Source organism: Solanum lycopersicum, chromosome 2, assembly GCF_036512215.1.
Source record: "Solanum lycopersicum chromosome 2, SLM_r2.1".
NCBI lineage: Eukaryota > Viridiplantae > Streptophyta > Magnoliopsida > Solanales > Solanaceae > Solanum > Solanum lycopersicum.
Genome location: NC_090801.1, coordinates 53,087,328 through 53,104,492, shown reverse-complemented (window position 1 = coordinate 53,104,492; position 17,165 = coordinate 53,087,328). Strand labels below are relative to the sequence as shown.

Genomic DNA, 17,165 nt, shown 5'->3' with positions numbered 1-17,165 from the left:
AATGTCATTTTATTTTAATTCTAAGTAAATTTTCTAGTCAAAAAGAATTTTTTTCGATATTATTGAGCTAAAGAATTATTAGTATTGTTTTATCATGGGTCGGTGGAAATTGCGGCTGTGGACAGTGGGTGGGACTGCAGAAAGATTTAGAAATGGAAATCTCCACTGATTTTGTAAACACTTTTTACCCTATCCATCAACAAATTCCAATCTATTGGAGAAGCTACAAGGGATAATGATTTTATAATAATATAAATATTATTTTATTTTGCTATGAGGAGAAGTATTAATTAGTTTAGAGGTACTAATCTAGGTTGTGGTGCGGTGAAAATAATGCTTTATTCTTAATTAGGAATTTTAAGTTTGAGTTCAATTTTTTAGTATGAAAAAAATTATATTAAAAATATTATTTCTGAATTGATTTTACCATGCGTGATCATAAAATATCTTGATTTATAAAATGACTTCATTTATTCTATTATATGAAATTTATAAAGTTCAAGTAAAGTTATAAAAAAAATTTTAATTTAAGATAAAACTTCAAATTGAATTTAAATTTTTTATAACCAAAGCTGATTTCAAATAAAATGAAAAAAAAAAAAGTGAATACTACTATTTGTTATGGCCAAAATATATTCGACGGATTCTTTAAACATACTTTATTGCGTCTCATTTTATGAATTACTTTAAAAGAAAAAAATGAACATTTTGTAAATTTGTGGTCTATATTTAGTATTTGTGTGATTCTAATATTATTAAGGGTAAAATAGAATTTTTAAAGTTAAATTGAAATGTGTTATTCTTTTTAAAACGGATTAATAATAAAAATATATCATATAAATTGAAGACGAGAATATATTATATAAAAGAAGTGTTGAAAATCTCTCGAAAATTGATCAAAACTATTAGTTTTATCTTTGAATTATTGATAATCGTAAAAATACCTTAAATAATACGAAAAGGTATAAAAATATCATTCAATCGGAAAAAAATATGGAGTGAAGGGTTATATATAAACTTACTCTTTTGAGTAAAGGGAAGATCGCATCTTGGTTACGTTTGTGGACTTTATCTTTGTGAAATTTTTAATTTCTTTTTATTGATCGATACACTTTTTTTATTTTTGATTTTTCAGCAAGCAATGATATATTTTTATATTTAAAAATGTATTTAAATTAATTATAACAAAAAAATGAGATAACTCCCGAGTAGAAGTTAGAACACAAAGTAGAATATAGATAAAAGGGAACTCGAAATCCATCTCGCAAAATACCTATTTCATTTGTCTTAATTCATATGATTAATCTTTCAAGTTAAATTAATTTAAAATTTTAAAACTAGAATTTGTATATTTCTTATATCAATATAACGAAAAAAGAAAATTTAAAATATTGATCAAAGTTTATGTAATTTAAATTTCAAAGAATAAAAAATCGTCACATAATTAAACTAAAAAAAGTATTATAACTTATTAACTCGGTGTGTATAAAAGATGGGAGCGCAAGATGGGACATTTTTACTTAACAACTTTATCATCGATATTATTTTTTTTTATAACATCTACAATTCTTTTCTAATATCTAAACCTATAAACATGTATTATTTTCACTCGGATAATCTAACAAGCTATTGATATCTATTTTATTGTAAAAATAACCATCATTAATCATGACCACAAATTTATGAATATCGTTTTCACAAAAGGTTTTTTTTTATATTTCCCTGAACAATGTAATTAAAATTAGCCTTTGTTAATCTCAAAAATACTTTTTAGATTAATTAATATTAATTTATTAATTAAATAATAATTTTATAAAATAATAATATTTTATAATTTCGATAACATTTATTTAGAGAGGTTTTAGTGTATTATTTAAATGAGTACACGAAAAATCACGTGTCACTCTATACACCATTGCTTCTTGCTTTTAGAGTATATATATATATATTTGTTGTGTTGGAGTGAAGCATCTTCCTCTCTCAAGTTGAACATTCTCCTTACTTATTTCTATAAAACGTGAATTTTCTCTTTTGAAACCTTCACAAACCCTTTGTTCATTCCAAAAAAGGAAGGATTGAACTCTTACTATGTAAGTGATCTCTCTCGTACTTATATTTTATATGTACTCCTTTCATTTCATTATATATGTCATTTTTTTTTATAAATACCTGAATCATAATATTTGTCATTTTATAAAATTTATGAATAAATAACAATATTTTGTCTATTATTCCTTTGATAGATTAGTTAATTAGTTTTGAAAATATGTTTGTCATTTATTATGAAACAAATTTAAAAAAAAACATTAAATAAGAATAAAAGAATAAAACTATATCATTTTTAATGCATTTACAAAATAAAAAGGTGACAAAAAATGAGAGGGGGGAGTATATGCTAGCTAGGGCACATTAGTTTATAACATTGGTTTAGCTGCCTTCAAATATGTGTTTCTTCATGGAGTATATAGAAAAGTAGATTACCCTCCCTCGCCCCACACCGCCTTATTGTCATCCCTAAATGTAAAAGGTAGTAAGGTTCGATATATTCCCCTTCCAACTTATGTATTTCTTTTTATTGGAAGTGAAATGGAAACCCCTCATCACTCCTGTTCGAATGATTTGTGGTTAAAATTTTTAAATAAACCTCTCTTCAAGTATTATATACTTTTGTTATTTTCATTACCTAATTAATTTAATTTTTCACTTTTTAATTAGGTATTATGATTAGTAGAGAAGTAGATCCAAGTGATAATAATGTTATTATGATTCCAAAAAAATCATCATTATCATCATCGTCATCATGGACAAGATTTAAAGATCCAAGGATTGTTCGTGTGTCACGAGCATTTGGGGGAAAAGATCGTCATAGCAAAGTTCTTACAGTGAAAGGGCTGAGGGATCGGAGAGTTAGGCTCTCCGTTCCCACAGCCCTTCAAGTGTATGATCTTCAAGACAAATTAGGGCTAGATCAACCAAGCAAAGTTGTGGATTGGTTGCTTAATGAAGCTAAGCATGACATCGACGAATTACCTCCACTTCAAATAAGGGATCAGACCGGGTTGCCTCTGACCGGTCTGAGGAAGGAAGAGGAGGAGACGATGGTGGTGTCTGATGAGGATAGAGTGAAACTAGATGTGCGAAATCTTGACCTAAAGGGCAATAGCAATAGCAATAACAATAACAATAGCTTCAGTTTTGGCCTTTATAAGGATAATCACTCCTCTCAATCAGGTATTTTTATATATTGATGTTGTATTACAAATAGTCAGACCTCTCTTTAACAATATTTATCATAATACTACTATAATCAAGGTCATCTTAACAAATTTGGGAGTCTAAAGCCAAATTTCATAAATAGGTTTTAATTTATTTTTTTAAAAAAGTTATGGTATATAAATTGAATAGCTATAAGCCTATAACATACTTAATGTAACCTATAAGTATCGATAAGGGAGAATGCATGCAGACCTTATGAAGTAAGTATGCAAACAAAGAAATTTTCAATGGAGTAATATAAAGTTAAAATAATAAAACTTAACTCGAAACATTAAAAAGTTTATATAATGATATTGATGTAGTTGCGCTGGAGTTGATAAGTTGATATAATAATAATATTAATATAGTATTGATTTATTGCGGTGCTTGAAATTTAAAAAAATCAACAAAAAATTTTTAAAAAATTGATCTTTTTGTATATAAACAACAATATATTTTAAATAATGAAAAATGTTTAATGATTTGATAGACTTAACAATATTCAATACAATAATGAGAGAATGAAAATAGAAAATTAAGGAAGTAAAAAGGTAAATGCTAGAATAATAATATAGGTTTATGATAACTGTCCATATTTAAATAAGTCAACAAATAAGTGTCGTGTAAGAAAAAATGTTACTCCCTCTACTTAAAAAAAATGATTTAGTTTTTTATTAGTCTGTTTAAAAAAAGAATGACTTTTTTTGGCACCTGACATATTTAAGGCAACAAAATTAAAGGACATTTTGGTATATTTGACATAATTTTAATTTAGAACCACTTTAGAAAATCTTTTTTTTTTCTTAAATTATGTTCCAAATCAAATTAGGTCATTCTTTTTTAAACAGAGAGAGTATTAATTAAAAAGTTTATATAATGATATTGATATAGTTACGTTGGATTTGATAAGTTGATATAATAATATTAAAATTATATTAATTAGTTGTAGTGCTTGAATTTTAAAGAACACACCCAAAAAAAATTGATCTTTTAATTTATATAAACACACAACAATATATTTTACGATTTGACAGACTTTAAAATATTCAATAACGAGAGATAAAAATATAAAAAGGAATTAAAATGGTAAATGCTAGAATAATAATGTGGGCTTATGATAATCGTCAAGATATAAATAAGTCAACAAAGTAAGTGTCGTGTAAGAAAAGACGCTAGTATTAATTAGCTAAAAACTATTCCATTTCTCAATTATTACAACAACATCCACATTAAATAATCTGAAATTCCCAAACAATTGTTTTAGTGACCTTATGATTGAGACAATCTTTAACTATAACCATGTTATTTAATATTATATATGTTTAAACAAAATGATATCATTGTTATTTTCTTAAAATGGGATTCTTCATATGAAATAATGTTTGATCACTAATAAAGCCTTTTTTTTTCTCATAATGACTCTAGTTCATACAGATAGTCACCATGGAGTAGCAGTACCACATGAACACGAAGAAATTCAAAATTTCAATGTTATGGCTGCTTTGCCTTCAACAATTTACAATATGCCATTAAGTTCACAATATTTTTTTCATCCACATATATAATTAAACCTAAAATATTTGATCCAAAGAAGTATATGCTACATTAGTTTCCTATATTATGAAATTTATAGTCTAAATAATTGTTGGAAATTAAACTTACAAAGTTGGTGATCATTTGTTAAGGTTGATAAGTTAATGATAATTATATTATTGGGTGGTAATTAATACATATACTATATATATAGTGACAAGATCTTTTGGCAATTGGCATCCTTTTCTTATTTGCATATTTTATTTATTTTTTTGTTCTTGTTTGGTTCTTACAAAGATATAATCAGAGCATGTCATATGCGGATTAATAAGGGTAGTGGTGAAGTGGTAGATTAAGAGTTTGTGTCCTTATGGTACATATTCGTCTTTATTAATTTCTCTGTACGAATATAGATTAGTCTGATTTTAACGTAAATATAAAATATTGTATGGGTGAGAAAGAAAAAGGTTATAATTTGACAAAAAACATTTTATGTTTGAAGAATGACCATATTCCAAGAAGTGTGACGTAGACAATTTACTCTAATGCGAGTATTAATAATTATTTCTATTTACATATAGGTATATATTTAAGTCCCACTGAAACAATATCATTAGCGATATTTTTTCAATTTAGTAAAAAGTATTTACACTGTTAGATAATTTATTATGTTGTTTTAGGTTAATTTCTTGATAACCATTAATAGATAATCTGATAAAAATGATAAATACTCTACTATATATATAGCAAGTTAAAATTCAATGATAGTGACAGTAACAAAATCCCTAAAAAAATTTAATTTTTTTTATGTATAAGCTCAACAAAAGGTTCATTATAATTAGTTGGAGACGAAACGAGCTGCAAATAAAAACCTAGGCTGAGCACTTAGTACATATGGCCCATAAACTACATCAATTTTTGTGTAAAAATACAAAAAATTCAATAATTTAGGTGCTAATTTTGTTCCATTTAAAAAAAATCAAATAATAATCTTATATTTTATAGAACTTGTGGATATATTGCTTCTTTGTTCGATACTGATTTAGATTTTAAATAATTAGGGTTATGTATCAATAATAATATTTCTACTAGATACATTGTATACAAATAAGTTGTAATGTAATGTATTGAATACATAACTATATAAAACATACTCTGTTGGTGTAATATATAACAAATACGAGAAATTACAGTCGAAAATAAAATGACAAAACAAATAAATAAATCTTTAGGCACAAAATGAATAAACAAATCTTTAGGTTGGGCGTAGATATATCTCGCTCTCTTTAAGGAGATTCAAGTCTATTGTGGCATATATAATCTATACTTATCCAACAATATCATTCTTGGCTTATCCCCTCCATGATATAACAATCTCGTACAACTCAAGCAACTCTGAATTTAGTTGATGAGTCCAAAGCTCCACATAAGAACATCTTCCTTCAACATATAAATATTCTTTTTTCTATAGTGAATATAGTTGAATACTTGAAATATTTTCTTTGTCTCAACTCTCTCTTTTACTATACTAACCTCACTACATACTACAATATTTTCCACACTTCTCATCTTTTTTGACATATTTTTCCATTTCTTGTTATTTTTAATTCAAAGGAAGACATCACTATTTATAGGTTAGAAATTCTTCCTTACGATGAATAAGAAGATACTAGTTAGTAAACGTTACATAAGTTATAAGCTATAATGATGAGTGGAATTAGCAGTAGATCTGGATCATGACAATAATGGTACTTACAAGAGCTACACCACAATAATGACTATTCTTGTTAACTTATACCCACTAACATATGCATTTTTAATTTTAATATTAAATGCATAAACATTAACAGGTTCATACTGATTTAAGTTTGAAATAATTAGAGTTACGTATCAACAATAACATTTGTATCAGATACAATAATTGTATACAAACAAAGTTGTAATATGTCTGATAGATAATCATTATGTATCTCCATATTAAAAGAGAGACGAAAAAAAATTTCGTAATTAATCAAAATATGATAGGTGGAGTGATGCATTCGGATGTAAGAGACAGATGAAGAAGAAAAAATGATTTATAATTAATTCAAATGGTAGGTGGAGTGATATATTCAGACGTAAGAAAAAAGATATTTTTGTAATTAATTAGAATGAAAAAGATTTTTTTTTTTAATTTTAGAAATTATACTTTGCAGTGTAATTAAGTACTCCTTTTGTTCCTACTTATTCGTTAATTTTTGACTTGACATACATATTAAGAAAATAATAATTTACATGGTGAATTTACCATTTTACCCGTATTAATCGATAAAATTCGAAAATCAATTTACTTAGGTACTACCTTTTTCAAAACACAAGTCCCTTTGTCCAACAATATTTGTACTTTGCACACTTTTTAAGAAACTATAAATAAAAGGGTAATTTTAACAAATTACTCTTTGAATATAACAAATACAATGTCTTGAAAAATGTAATAAAGAATTGATAATAAATTATGATTAATGATAAGGATAATTTGAGAACTAAATGTAAAATTATCCATTAATTTCATAAACGGACAAATATTATTAAACATTCCAAAATAATATAGTGGACAACTATTATTAGTCGGAGAAAGTAATTCCCAAAATATAATGGGCTTTTGCGCAGCAGGAATTTCTCAAAATTGTACATGGGCGTGTACAATTTTAACGATAGAAACTTGGGTTATACCATCATTTTGAGTGAATTGATGAACTTTGTTTTGTTTTTTTTCTTTTCATATTTATAAAATTCTAAATAAAATTGGATCTTTATGTGTTCCTATGTATGAATATTATGGTATTAAATTAATTTTAATTGCGTACTTTGTTGCATAGTATGCAAGAAAATGAAATTAAAGTTTGTGAGACTTGTTGACCTAGTGAATGGAGTTTAGTGTTACTACATTTATTTGAGACTCTTCTTTGGTTTTGTTTGAGATTCATATATTGAAGATTGATATGGTAGTGTTGGGACTTTAATCTCAAAGTGGCAACAAATGAAAAGATGTTTTGTGGTCCATGAAAATGATGAGATGACAAATTAGAAGAAGAAAAGGTCGATTAAAATTACTTATAACTTAGTTCTTGAGTTTGAGATATGAGATGACTATGAATCCGATATGTTGTAGTCTTGTAGAGACCATTAGCAATTCATTGGGCACAAAGCGTTCTGTGTTAGCAAGTTTTGAGAAAAAATTTGCATATTTCAAGAGATGTAACGTAGACAGACTATCATAATATAAGTATTAGTGGTTGCTTCTACACACTCCGTAGGTCTAGTCACACTGAGACACTTTCATTCGCAATATCATTAGTTTTTGACTTAAATAAAAAATATTTATACAATGATCTGGTCATATATTATGTAATTTCGGATAATTTTCTTGACAATCACTAATTGATAATATGATAAAAATGATAAATCGGAAAAATTACCTCATAGATGTATTTAAGATCCTATATAACATCATATAAATCTACTAATATAACAACTTAGTTACGAGTGATAACAAACATTAGTGGTTGATCCCACACACCCTATAGGTATAGTTATACTGAGACACCTTCATTCGCAATACCATTAGTTTTTGAATTTAGTAAAAAGTATTTATGCAATCAGGTCATATATTATGTAATTTCATATAAATTTCTTGATGATGACTAATGGATAACACGATATAAATAATAAATCGCCTATTATCACAAGCAAAAATTCAATAGAAGTGTAAAAATAAAACAAAAATATATATACACTGTTAAAATCCTCCACTTTTTGTATCCCATTGCTTTAACCAGCGATACCATATCGCTGGTGTATTAGGAAGAAGAAGAATGAGCAGCAAATAAAGACAAGGCTGAGCACAAAGTAAAGCATACCTTTCTCGGCCTTTTGGCTAAGATCAAGTGTAGTATCTGTTCTTATCAGTTTAATATCTGATATGTGGATCATCGATTCACACGATATTAACTCAATTTTTTTAGGGAGAGGGTTCATTATGGTAGCTTGCTATTGGGGCTCTCAAGTGTTGTCTTGGCATTACACTGTAGCCTAGATCTGGCACACCCCTCCAATTCATTTCTAAGGTTTCTTTGCAACTAGGTGTGTTTGTTTATCCTTATATAGGGATCTAGAACTGTTTGTGTATGGACTGAGTTTTTTCCCTACTACATAATAGCAGTTGTGTGATGCTAGTGAATTATAAATGCATTCATTCTCCCATCTGAAGCTACAAAATCACCATTGCCAGAAATTAGAGAGTCTTGTCATGAAAAGAAAAAGCCTATAAAATTACAAAATCACAGTAGGAGGAATAACAGTATAGGCTACAAAAATAATCTCCCCTCCAAAAAAAACAAAGAGGGAGAGGAAATAAGTTAACTGGTTACAATAGAACATGTCAAAACAATTAACCAAGACCCTTTTAAGGATAAGACCGCGTATGAGCTCAAAAAAGATTGTAGCTGCAGCAGTCCACATTTGTCGTGATTCTTACACATCTCAGACCAGTGTTGAATTCCCAAAAGTGTGAAACCAAGTCTCAGCTCCACAAACGAGATCATCCCAAGACGTTAGCAGCAAGTCTCTTATCACATGTAATTTATACAAGTGCAGTTAAGCTTTTGATAACTCATCTGAGCTTGTCTAATCAATTGTTCGCGGACCAAGCAGACTACAAAGAACATCAGAGTAGAAATTCCAGTCTGAGTTTGTCTGATCAATTGCCCGCTGACCAAATGGATGCTGCTCTACATATTTCTGTACATGTTCTGCTTTTAATAACTCTTCCAAATAAGTTCGCAAATCACCTCCAGGGCCTACAACATGGTGCAACTTTTCAATCATCATAATATACATCATTTTATAGCACAATATAAATTAGAGATTTCCAAGAAACGCTCGACTCAATAATCATCAGTAGCAAAAAGTGTCCATGAGGCTTGAAGTGCGAAGCGAAATGCACTCTTCTGTGAAGTGGAAGGAACACTTTATGAAAAAATAAAAAAATTGGCATAAATTCATTAAGCCCACCCCTGCTTAATAAATAGTGTTGTTTGCATAATCCATGTATGTTGATCTAACTTTGCATGTTGCATCACATCTAACATCTTTAAGTAAGGAAGGCAATCAAGCAGCAAGAGTGTCTAAAGCCCACTACCATTCACACTAGTCAGATGGTAGGAATCACCGAATCAGTTCTAATAACAACTAAAAGGGTCACATTAAACATGAAAAGGAAAACAACATTGCTGCAGATAACCCCAATTATAGTTTGTTGGGAGATACGGAGGAGTTGGTGTGCTATCAAATTTGGAGACAAGAAGTTCAATCACATCGATGTCAATGTGATATCCAGATCGACAAGGATCATTCAAGCAGGCAGCTATAAATAAGGCCTATTCCAAATACAAGTTAACTTGGATTTGACCTTGAAGCTGTGAGCAAGTGGAAAGTCGAGGCTAACTGTGAATTGGAAGGCTGTTATGTCAACCAAGTCCTGGCTGTGTCAAAATCAATACAGACGGTAGCACTTCTTTCAAGCCACAGGCAAAGCAGGTATTATAGTAGTTAGGAACTATAAAAAAGTTTTGATGACCGTGGTGTACGGGCCAGCTTTCACACACCTCGACTAATTCCACGCGATACTTGCCACCTCCCACCAGCAACAGGTACCAAGTAGCTCTGTCCACCAAGGCTAGGACGGATGGTTATCTAGTTATGGCTTTCTCTCTTTCTTTGCAGTGTAGCAGCAACCTATGTTGCTCGAACTCTTCATAAATGTCATCAGGTGCTTGTTGGACCCTTCTAAAGTAGTGCATTTTTTAGGTTCCAACATGGATGCGGCAACACTTTTGGAGAGTCCGAGCAACTTAGGTAGCAACAGCTTTGCAGAAGCTTTTGCAGCAAAGGAGGGAATCGACTGGTGTGTACAGAAGGCATATAACAATATTTGGTTGAACTGGACACAGAATTAGTGACCAAGATGCTGAGAACAGGCAATACAAACAACCTCAAGTTGAAGCAGGTTATAAACTCCACGAATCAGATTGTGGACCAAGCTGAAGTGCAAATAACTCACTGCTTTAGAGAAGCCAATCTTGTGGCAGACCTATTGACTAAACGAGCTGCAATCACGGGAAACAGATCATACTACTATACCTTCCAAAGTCTACCTAAACACATAAGGGCCCTTTCAGTTAGACAAGGGTCAAACGCCCAACATTAGACTGAGGTATGACAAAGCTAAAAAAATTGTAAGCTAACTGAATTCAGGGTAAGATAGATTAGCAAGGACTTTCTATATAAAATTGCTCCTTGCTACATCTTTTTAGCAAAGACTGTATAGAGTCATGTGCATAGAAAAGATTCTTTCCCCCCACCCTCTCCCACTCTTTCTATTTGTAGTCTTTTGCTGATTAATTTGAGTGGCAGGTATCAAGTCAAACCCCCAACACCTTAAAAATCACAGCTTGGGTAATGGCTTAAATTTTATTTTATTTTAGTTTTAGTTTTTTTTTTTTTAAAAAAAAAGAAGGGTAAACAACAGTACACAAATATTAAGAAGTACCAGACAAAGGGTCTCACCTAGTGAATTATCATTCTTGGCTTTGAAGTTGTAGGAATGAGGAAATATTGCAGTGTGCACCTGAGGAAAAACGTCATGCATTTACAATCACGAAAAGAAATACCAAATCAGAAGGGGTCATTTAGGGGTAGTCCTGGAACCAAAAAGAAGGTGGTGTAAAGCTTACCGGATTTAGCAAGGCCTTGTAGGGAGAATCATCCACTAGTAAAGTATTTGATTCATCATAATCCCCTCTTTCCCATGGTAGATTTGGATCATATCTATCCCACACCTTGCTCAGCTCCTTGCAAACCAAGGGCTTATGCTTGTTCTCAAGTGTCCTAAACATTGTCTCAGTGCTATGCGACATATCCTGCAATATTTAGTAAATAGAAACTGCTTATTCCTCTAAGAGAGAAGTACCCAACAATATATGAAAAAAACAAACTATCTATAAACACACACACATCCACAAATCAATGGTCACACAGAAGTATCATGCTGTGACTGCAGGCTCATTCTTCTTCTTATTTTCCTTTCCATTTTACTAATGGTTGGGCTGAGAGTGAAGAAAAGAATGAACCAACCTTTGGTTAAGAAAATTCTGGTGGGGAAACATAAGAGACGTAAATATTCACCAATAACCTCCTCTCACACCTTGCAAGATAGGTGGTCCATATCACAAGTCGCAGTCCTTGTCAAGGGCATGGGCAAGCAACATAAATGATACAATGCATAGAGAAACAATATAAATGAAATAGGTCTGGCATAGTTACAAGAATCAATATAACTTTCCATTCCCTTCATCTCATTCCAACAGAGGAAAACAACCAATGTGTTCATGCAGTTAATAATATATTCTAAACCCTATATACAAAAAGGGGAAAAAACAGCCCATGTGTTCATGTGTTTTAATATTAGTATAATGCTAGCAAAGGAATTGCAAAAATCACAATGATCCATCAGAGACCTGACAATCTTGCAGAGCACAACAGTACACTAAGCATCAGCTTAGGTCAGGGCCAAAATACCACAAAGGAAATTGAATCTTTCCCTAAGCAAAGAAAAATTACAATAGGGAATCATACTCCTTTTTCTTTGCTTTTCTGTTTGTCCCTTTCCTGCTATTTGGAAGAGGAATTTAAGAGTGCAACTCAGAGGAGCAATACGGAAGTATTTATGGAAGGAAGAATGCTTACCCAACAAAATAACAACTTATGCTTCAAGTCTCCCAATAAATAATCAACAACTTTAACAATGTTCTTCCTGCACAAACATATATTCCAGTAAATGTTTATAAGTAAACCATAAAATGCATTAGAAAAACTTAAATCATTAACTGGGGTAAACTAAAAGATCAAGTCAGGAAAACGACATAAACTCAAGAAGCATTTCAACATCAAGGATTACTTGGATCTAGAAGACCAGATGCCCACGTCAAATCTTTCAAAGCAAAAATTCAGAAAATCAGTACAGTAGGGTCTCTTAAATACTGCAAACAAAAGTGATGAGTATTTGTGTAAGAACCATGTGTTTCTTCGTCTTGTGAATGAAGCTCAAAAGGTCATTTAAGCAATTAAATGAAAATTAAATCATCAATTCTCACTTGCCCGTCTTGAGAAACATGCATCAGCCTTGCATTCTTTTGGCGGTGGATTGACTACATCTGCAAGTAGACCATTAACATCAAGGATGAGAAGTTTTCTCTTCAAATGAGAACTCCTCATCATGCAGAAATCATCTGAACTTATGGGAGCTGACTGAACTTGCATGGTTAACTCTGAATTGTTCAACGCCTTCATCGTACTTCTTTTCTTCCTTCTCTTTTTCTTAAAAGGACTCTTTTCTAAAAGAGTTGTGGTCGCTTCTGTTTGCATTTCAAGATGTCCTAGAGGAAGCAATTGAGCATCAGAGTTCTCTAAACCAGCTACGACATCAATGGAAATATTTGGATTGTCATTTTCTACGTCTCCATGCTTATTATCCAGCAGTATTGGATTTGAGGGAACATTGTTCTGATCCATGCTACAAGGGTCAACATTTTTGTCCAACGCCTTCATCCTACCTCTTTTATTTCTTCTTTTTCTCTTAACAGAACTCTTTTCCAAAAGAGTTTTGGTTGATTCTGTTTGTATTTGCAGATGTCCTAGAGGAGGCAATTGTGCTTCAGAGTTCTCTAAATTAGCAACATCTTCAACGGAACTTTCTTCACTTTTAGGAGCCTCCAGATTTTTCAGCATTTGACCCAACCTTTGCTTTCTTACCTTTCTGTTAGCCTTCTGCCTCGCCCTTTTTCTTTTTTTCTTGGATATCAATTCCGCACTCTTCATAATAGAATCTTCAGTTGAAAGTGTGTCCATTTAGATATGCAGAACTTTAAGGAGCGCACCTGATGAATCACTTACAACAACAAGCCAGAGTTCGTCAGTTATGCAAGGACCTCCAACATTAACTCAAGCACAGTTCTATCCATAAGGTGGATTAACAATGACAGCAGTTGATTGATTAGATTTTAAAAATTATCCAGATTCACAAACCACAAGTTATGAAGAAAAAGATTATGAAGAAAAGGAGAGATATATATTTTGGAACGGAAAATTAACAAACAGAACACTCTGCACGGCTGCACATATTTGACCTTGAACTCGAGAAAAAGGGAAATATGACTCATTGTGCACTAATTTCATGAACTATTATCTTAAGCGTCCATTTTGATCGACCAGATTCAAGTGGTATCTTAAATCAGTTGATCAATTTTTAAAAAACTGTGGTGTCCGTACTAGCTTGCGCATGCACCTTGTCTAGTTCCACTGGGTACTAGGTAACTCAACCAAGGCTTAGACAGATGGAAGAATCACCTAGGGTTTTTGCCTCCATTCGGATCATCTTAGATCAACAAATCTTGATCAACCAAACACAAATTGATCTTTATCACTTAAATACGAATAGACTGGTTTGTCTATTATATTAGTAATAGTGGAAAAATAAAGTATTGGTTGAAAAAATTGGTCGATAGAGTAAACATCACATCATACTTCTGAATTTCAGAACTTGAAGGTTGTGACAATGGTATGCTAATGGAATGTCATATATTCGGGGACCTCCCAAAATGGAAGGAGTATCATTAAATTTGGACATAGGGAATTATTATCAACCATTTATAATTTCAGTTATGGGAGAAGCAACGTTTCTTATTGTAAAGTCTGAGGTCTATTTCCGTCTTACTGATCCAGAAGAGAAAAGAGTAACTAGTGTTCTATAATTTTTTTTAAAAAAGAAAACCCTTATCCTTATTTAAATATCATAGACATGAACATTTACTAACTTCTAATTTTTTTATAACCCGGGGTCAATGGCGCAAGGTTCGAAACTAAGAAGATAATGGGTCTGACCCTCTACCCTTCTCCAACATATGCAAATTTCTAATTATTTTGACAGATTTCTTTTGTTTAGCCATGTAATATAGGCAATTAACATAATCAAAACTACCCTTGTTTATCCAATCACAAAGCCTGTCTGGTTAGATTGAAATTTTTACAGCATTTGTCTAAACAAATAATTTTCCCATAATTTATGACATACATGGAACTGAGGCATGATTATTAGATGACTAATTTTCTAGTGTCTTGAAATTGTCTTTGCTTTACCTCTCTTTCCAATTTACCCAAACTGCAGATTTTTAAGTTGCATACCAACATTTTAAACACCAGTAAAGAAAATGGACACACAAAATGGGATAAAGTTAGAAGTACAAAATTCACAATATTCATAAAATTGATTAATAATACTTCAGAGTGGATCAATAAAAGGCCACAACTTCACAGCAATTGTCACATGAAAGTAAGTAAGAATGCCGATTCACACGCAAGCAAAACGAAGAACTAAAAAGATCAAATTTTGAGCCTTTCATAATACAACAGAAGCAGACACGAAGCATTTGAAACCATAAAATTCTAGGATTACAGGTCATGCAAAAATAGCAAGTAGGGTTTGTTGGTCATATGAGAAACATATATGTAGAAGACAAGACAAGATGGAGATAGATACAGAGCATAGAAAGCAGACGAACGTACAAACACTATTCGCCGGAAAAGGAGATTGCGGAAGTTCGCCGCCGACGGGAAGCGGTGATCTTTCGATAGACTCCGGTGTCGTTTGAAATTGTCAGGCTGGATTCAGTCGTGCTCCCTAACTGCTAGAAAATATGTGGGCCGGGATTCTGGGCTCTTTGTCAACGGTATCTTTTCAGGCCCATATTTGAAATCTACTAAAAAGGTGATTTTAATTGAGAAAATTTTAGAAATAGCAAAAATAATAATAGACATAAAAAGGAGAAGACATATTATAACTTTGGAATATAATATGGGATGTAGTTAGTAGTAGTAAATTAGATGATTGTCAATGAAAATTTGGAATATAATTTTGTACACTTTCAGCAAGGCTCTCTTGAATTGATGGACTTTGCCCATTTAGAGTATTTCAATTGACGGACCTTGTGTCCTAAATTTAACCAATAAAATAAAATAATAGACATAAAAAAAGCTTTATAATTATAGTTTTGGTGAATGTGTTTCGCAATTATAGTTTTATTTGTCGTGGAAGTTGCAGTACAAGAATTTTGTCTCCATGGTTTGCTTGTCAATATACATACAGAGGTAATTTATTATAAATTTTTCATAAATCAAATACAAATAACTAGAGGAAGAATACCAAAAATTTGAATTTATACTATCAGAAGCGATTATATAAATCCTAATTGATACAAATCAGACAAATTATATAAATCAGATAAATATCAAGAATTAGAAAAATGCAGCCACGAAATATAATTTTCTAAAAAAAAATGAAAAGATTTAAAATTTTCTTAAACGATAGTAGTTATAGTACCTAATATAGGGTAAATGTTTATTCTTTTGATTAATAATCTCTTTTAAATTTGATCATATAATTAAGTAAACATGCAATATTTTACAATGCATGCTTCTGATTAGCCATCCAACAAAAACAACGAAAATATCTGCTGTGAAATCTACTAGAGATATTTCTTTCTAAATAATTAGTAGAGAGTAATTAAATTATATTTTTTTAGTAGAGATCAATTAACTAAATTATTGATTTTTTCTTTTTTATATTAAAGCAAGATATATATGAATTAATTCTATACTTTTAAAACAAAGATAACATGACTTCTCTCTTAGCAGGATGTTTATTTTTGTGTGTTGAGTATTTTTTTAATACGGTTTTTTTTATATTGTCTAATCTCTCTCAAAAGTGTGATGTATTTTTTTCTTTGAATATCTACTTATTTTTTTAAGAAGTACACAACCACAAAAGGAAAAAAAATAAATATATAAATATATAAATATATATATATATATATATATATATATATATTTCACTTAATATTTAAGAAACTAGATAAAAATTGCATCCATATATATAATGCTACTTAGAAGATTCTTTTAACTAGGTTATTATGTTTCTCTTGAAGTTCAAATAAGTCTAAACATATAATTGAGAATAATAATTTATGTTTAATAAGTTAAAGGAAGTGTTACAATAAAATTAAAATAAGAAAAATAAGTGTAGTATCATAAATTTCAAGAGGTAATATCTATAAATTCAAATCAAAATCATTTCAGAAAAGCTATATTCGAAGAAGGTTTATGAAATTATTTCATTTTTCCTTATCTAATATATTTATGCTAATTAATTTGCATGTTAGTTCTACATTTTATGTATTTATATTAGAGAATAACATTTTTTAGTGGAAATAATTTAAACTCAACGT

General features: G+C 30.5%; 2 protein-coding genes and 1 non-coding gene across 6 annotated transcripts; 2 read left to right on the top strand and 1 right to left on the bottom strand.

Annotated features, from left to right (window-relative positions):
* The first annotated feature begins 1,964 nt into the window (after nt 1–1,964).
* On the top strand, nt 1,965–5,021 carry LOC138342313 (transcription factor TCP17-like). Its single transcript, XM_069294647.1, has 3 exons — nt 1,965–2,090; nt 2,716–3,231; nt 4,681–5,021. Exons 2-3 carry the CDS (start codon nt 2,721–2,723, stop codon nt 4,818–4,820), a joined length of 651 nt encoding a protein of 216 aa, XP_069150748.1. The 5' UTR covers nt 1,965–2,090; nt 2,716–2,720; the 3' UTR covers nt 4,821–5,021.
* Nucleotides 5,022–8,683: 3,662 nt separating this feature from the next.
* Nucleotides 8,684–8,879, top strand: LOC112941002 (U2 spliceosomal RNA). The gene has a single exon (XR_003245830.1). It is a non-coding gene; the product is annotated as a U2 spliceosomal RNA (small nuclear RNA).
* Nucleotides 8,880–9,077: 198 nt separating this feature from the next.
* On the bottom strand, nt 9,078–15,822 carry LOC101251060 (uncharacterized). 4 transcript variants are annotated; one of them, XM_004233342.5, is made up of 7 exons: nt 15,448–15,822; nt 12,981–13,763; nt 12,785–12,866; nt 12,574–12,640; nt 11,562–11,747; nt 11,395–11,455; nt 9,078–9,626 (listed from the first exon to the last, which is right to left on the bottom strand). In XM_004233342.5, the coding sequence occupies exons 2-7, from the start codon at nt 13,732–13,734 to the stop codon at nt 9,454–9,456; spliced, it is 1,323 nt and encodes a 440-aa protein (XP_004233390.1). In that variant the 5' UTR covers nt 13,735–13,763; nt 15,448–15,822; the 3' UTR covers nt 9,078–9,453. The 4 variants fall into 4 exon arrangements, with proteins under 4 accessions (XP_004233390.1, XP_010317136.1, XP_069149539.1 ...); XM_010318834.4 differs by having other exon boundaries at nt 12,981–13,774; nt 15,448–15,767; XM_069293438.1 differs by lacking the exon at nt 9,078–9,626 and adding an exon at nt 9,805–10,934.
* Nucleotides 15,823–17,165: the final 1,343 nt, after the last annotated feature.

Coding starts and splice junctions, on each gene's coding strand:
- LOC138342313 (XM_069294647.1), top strand. CDS start 2,721: ATGATTAGTAGAGAAGTAGATCCAAGTGATAATAATGTTATTATGATT. Junction 3,232..4,680: donor TAATCACTCCTCTCAATCAG/GTATTTTTATAT, acceptor TAATGACTCTAG/TTCATACAGATAGTCACCAT.
- LOC101251060 (XM_004233342.5), bottom strand. CDS start 13,734: ATGGACACACTTTCAACTGAAGATTCTATTATGAAGAGTGCGGAATTG. Junction 11,748..12,573: donor ATAAGTTGTTATTTTGTTGG/GTAAGCATTCTT, acceptor TAAATATTGCAG/GATATGTCGCATAGCACTGA. Junction 9,627..11,394: donor CAAGAATGATAATTCACTAG/GTGAGACCCTTT, acceptor ACCATGTTGTAG/GCCCTGGAGGTGATTTGCGA.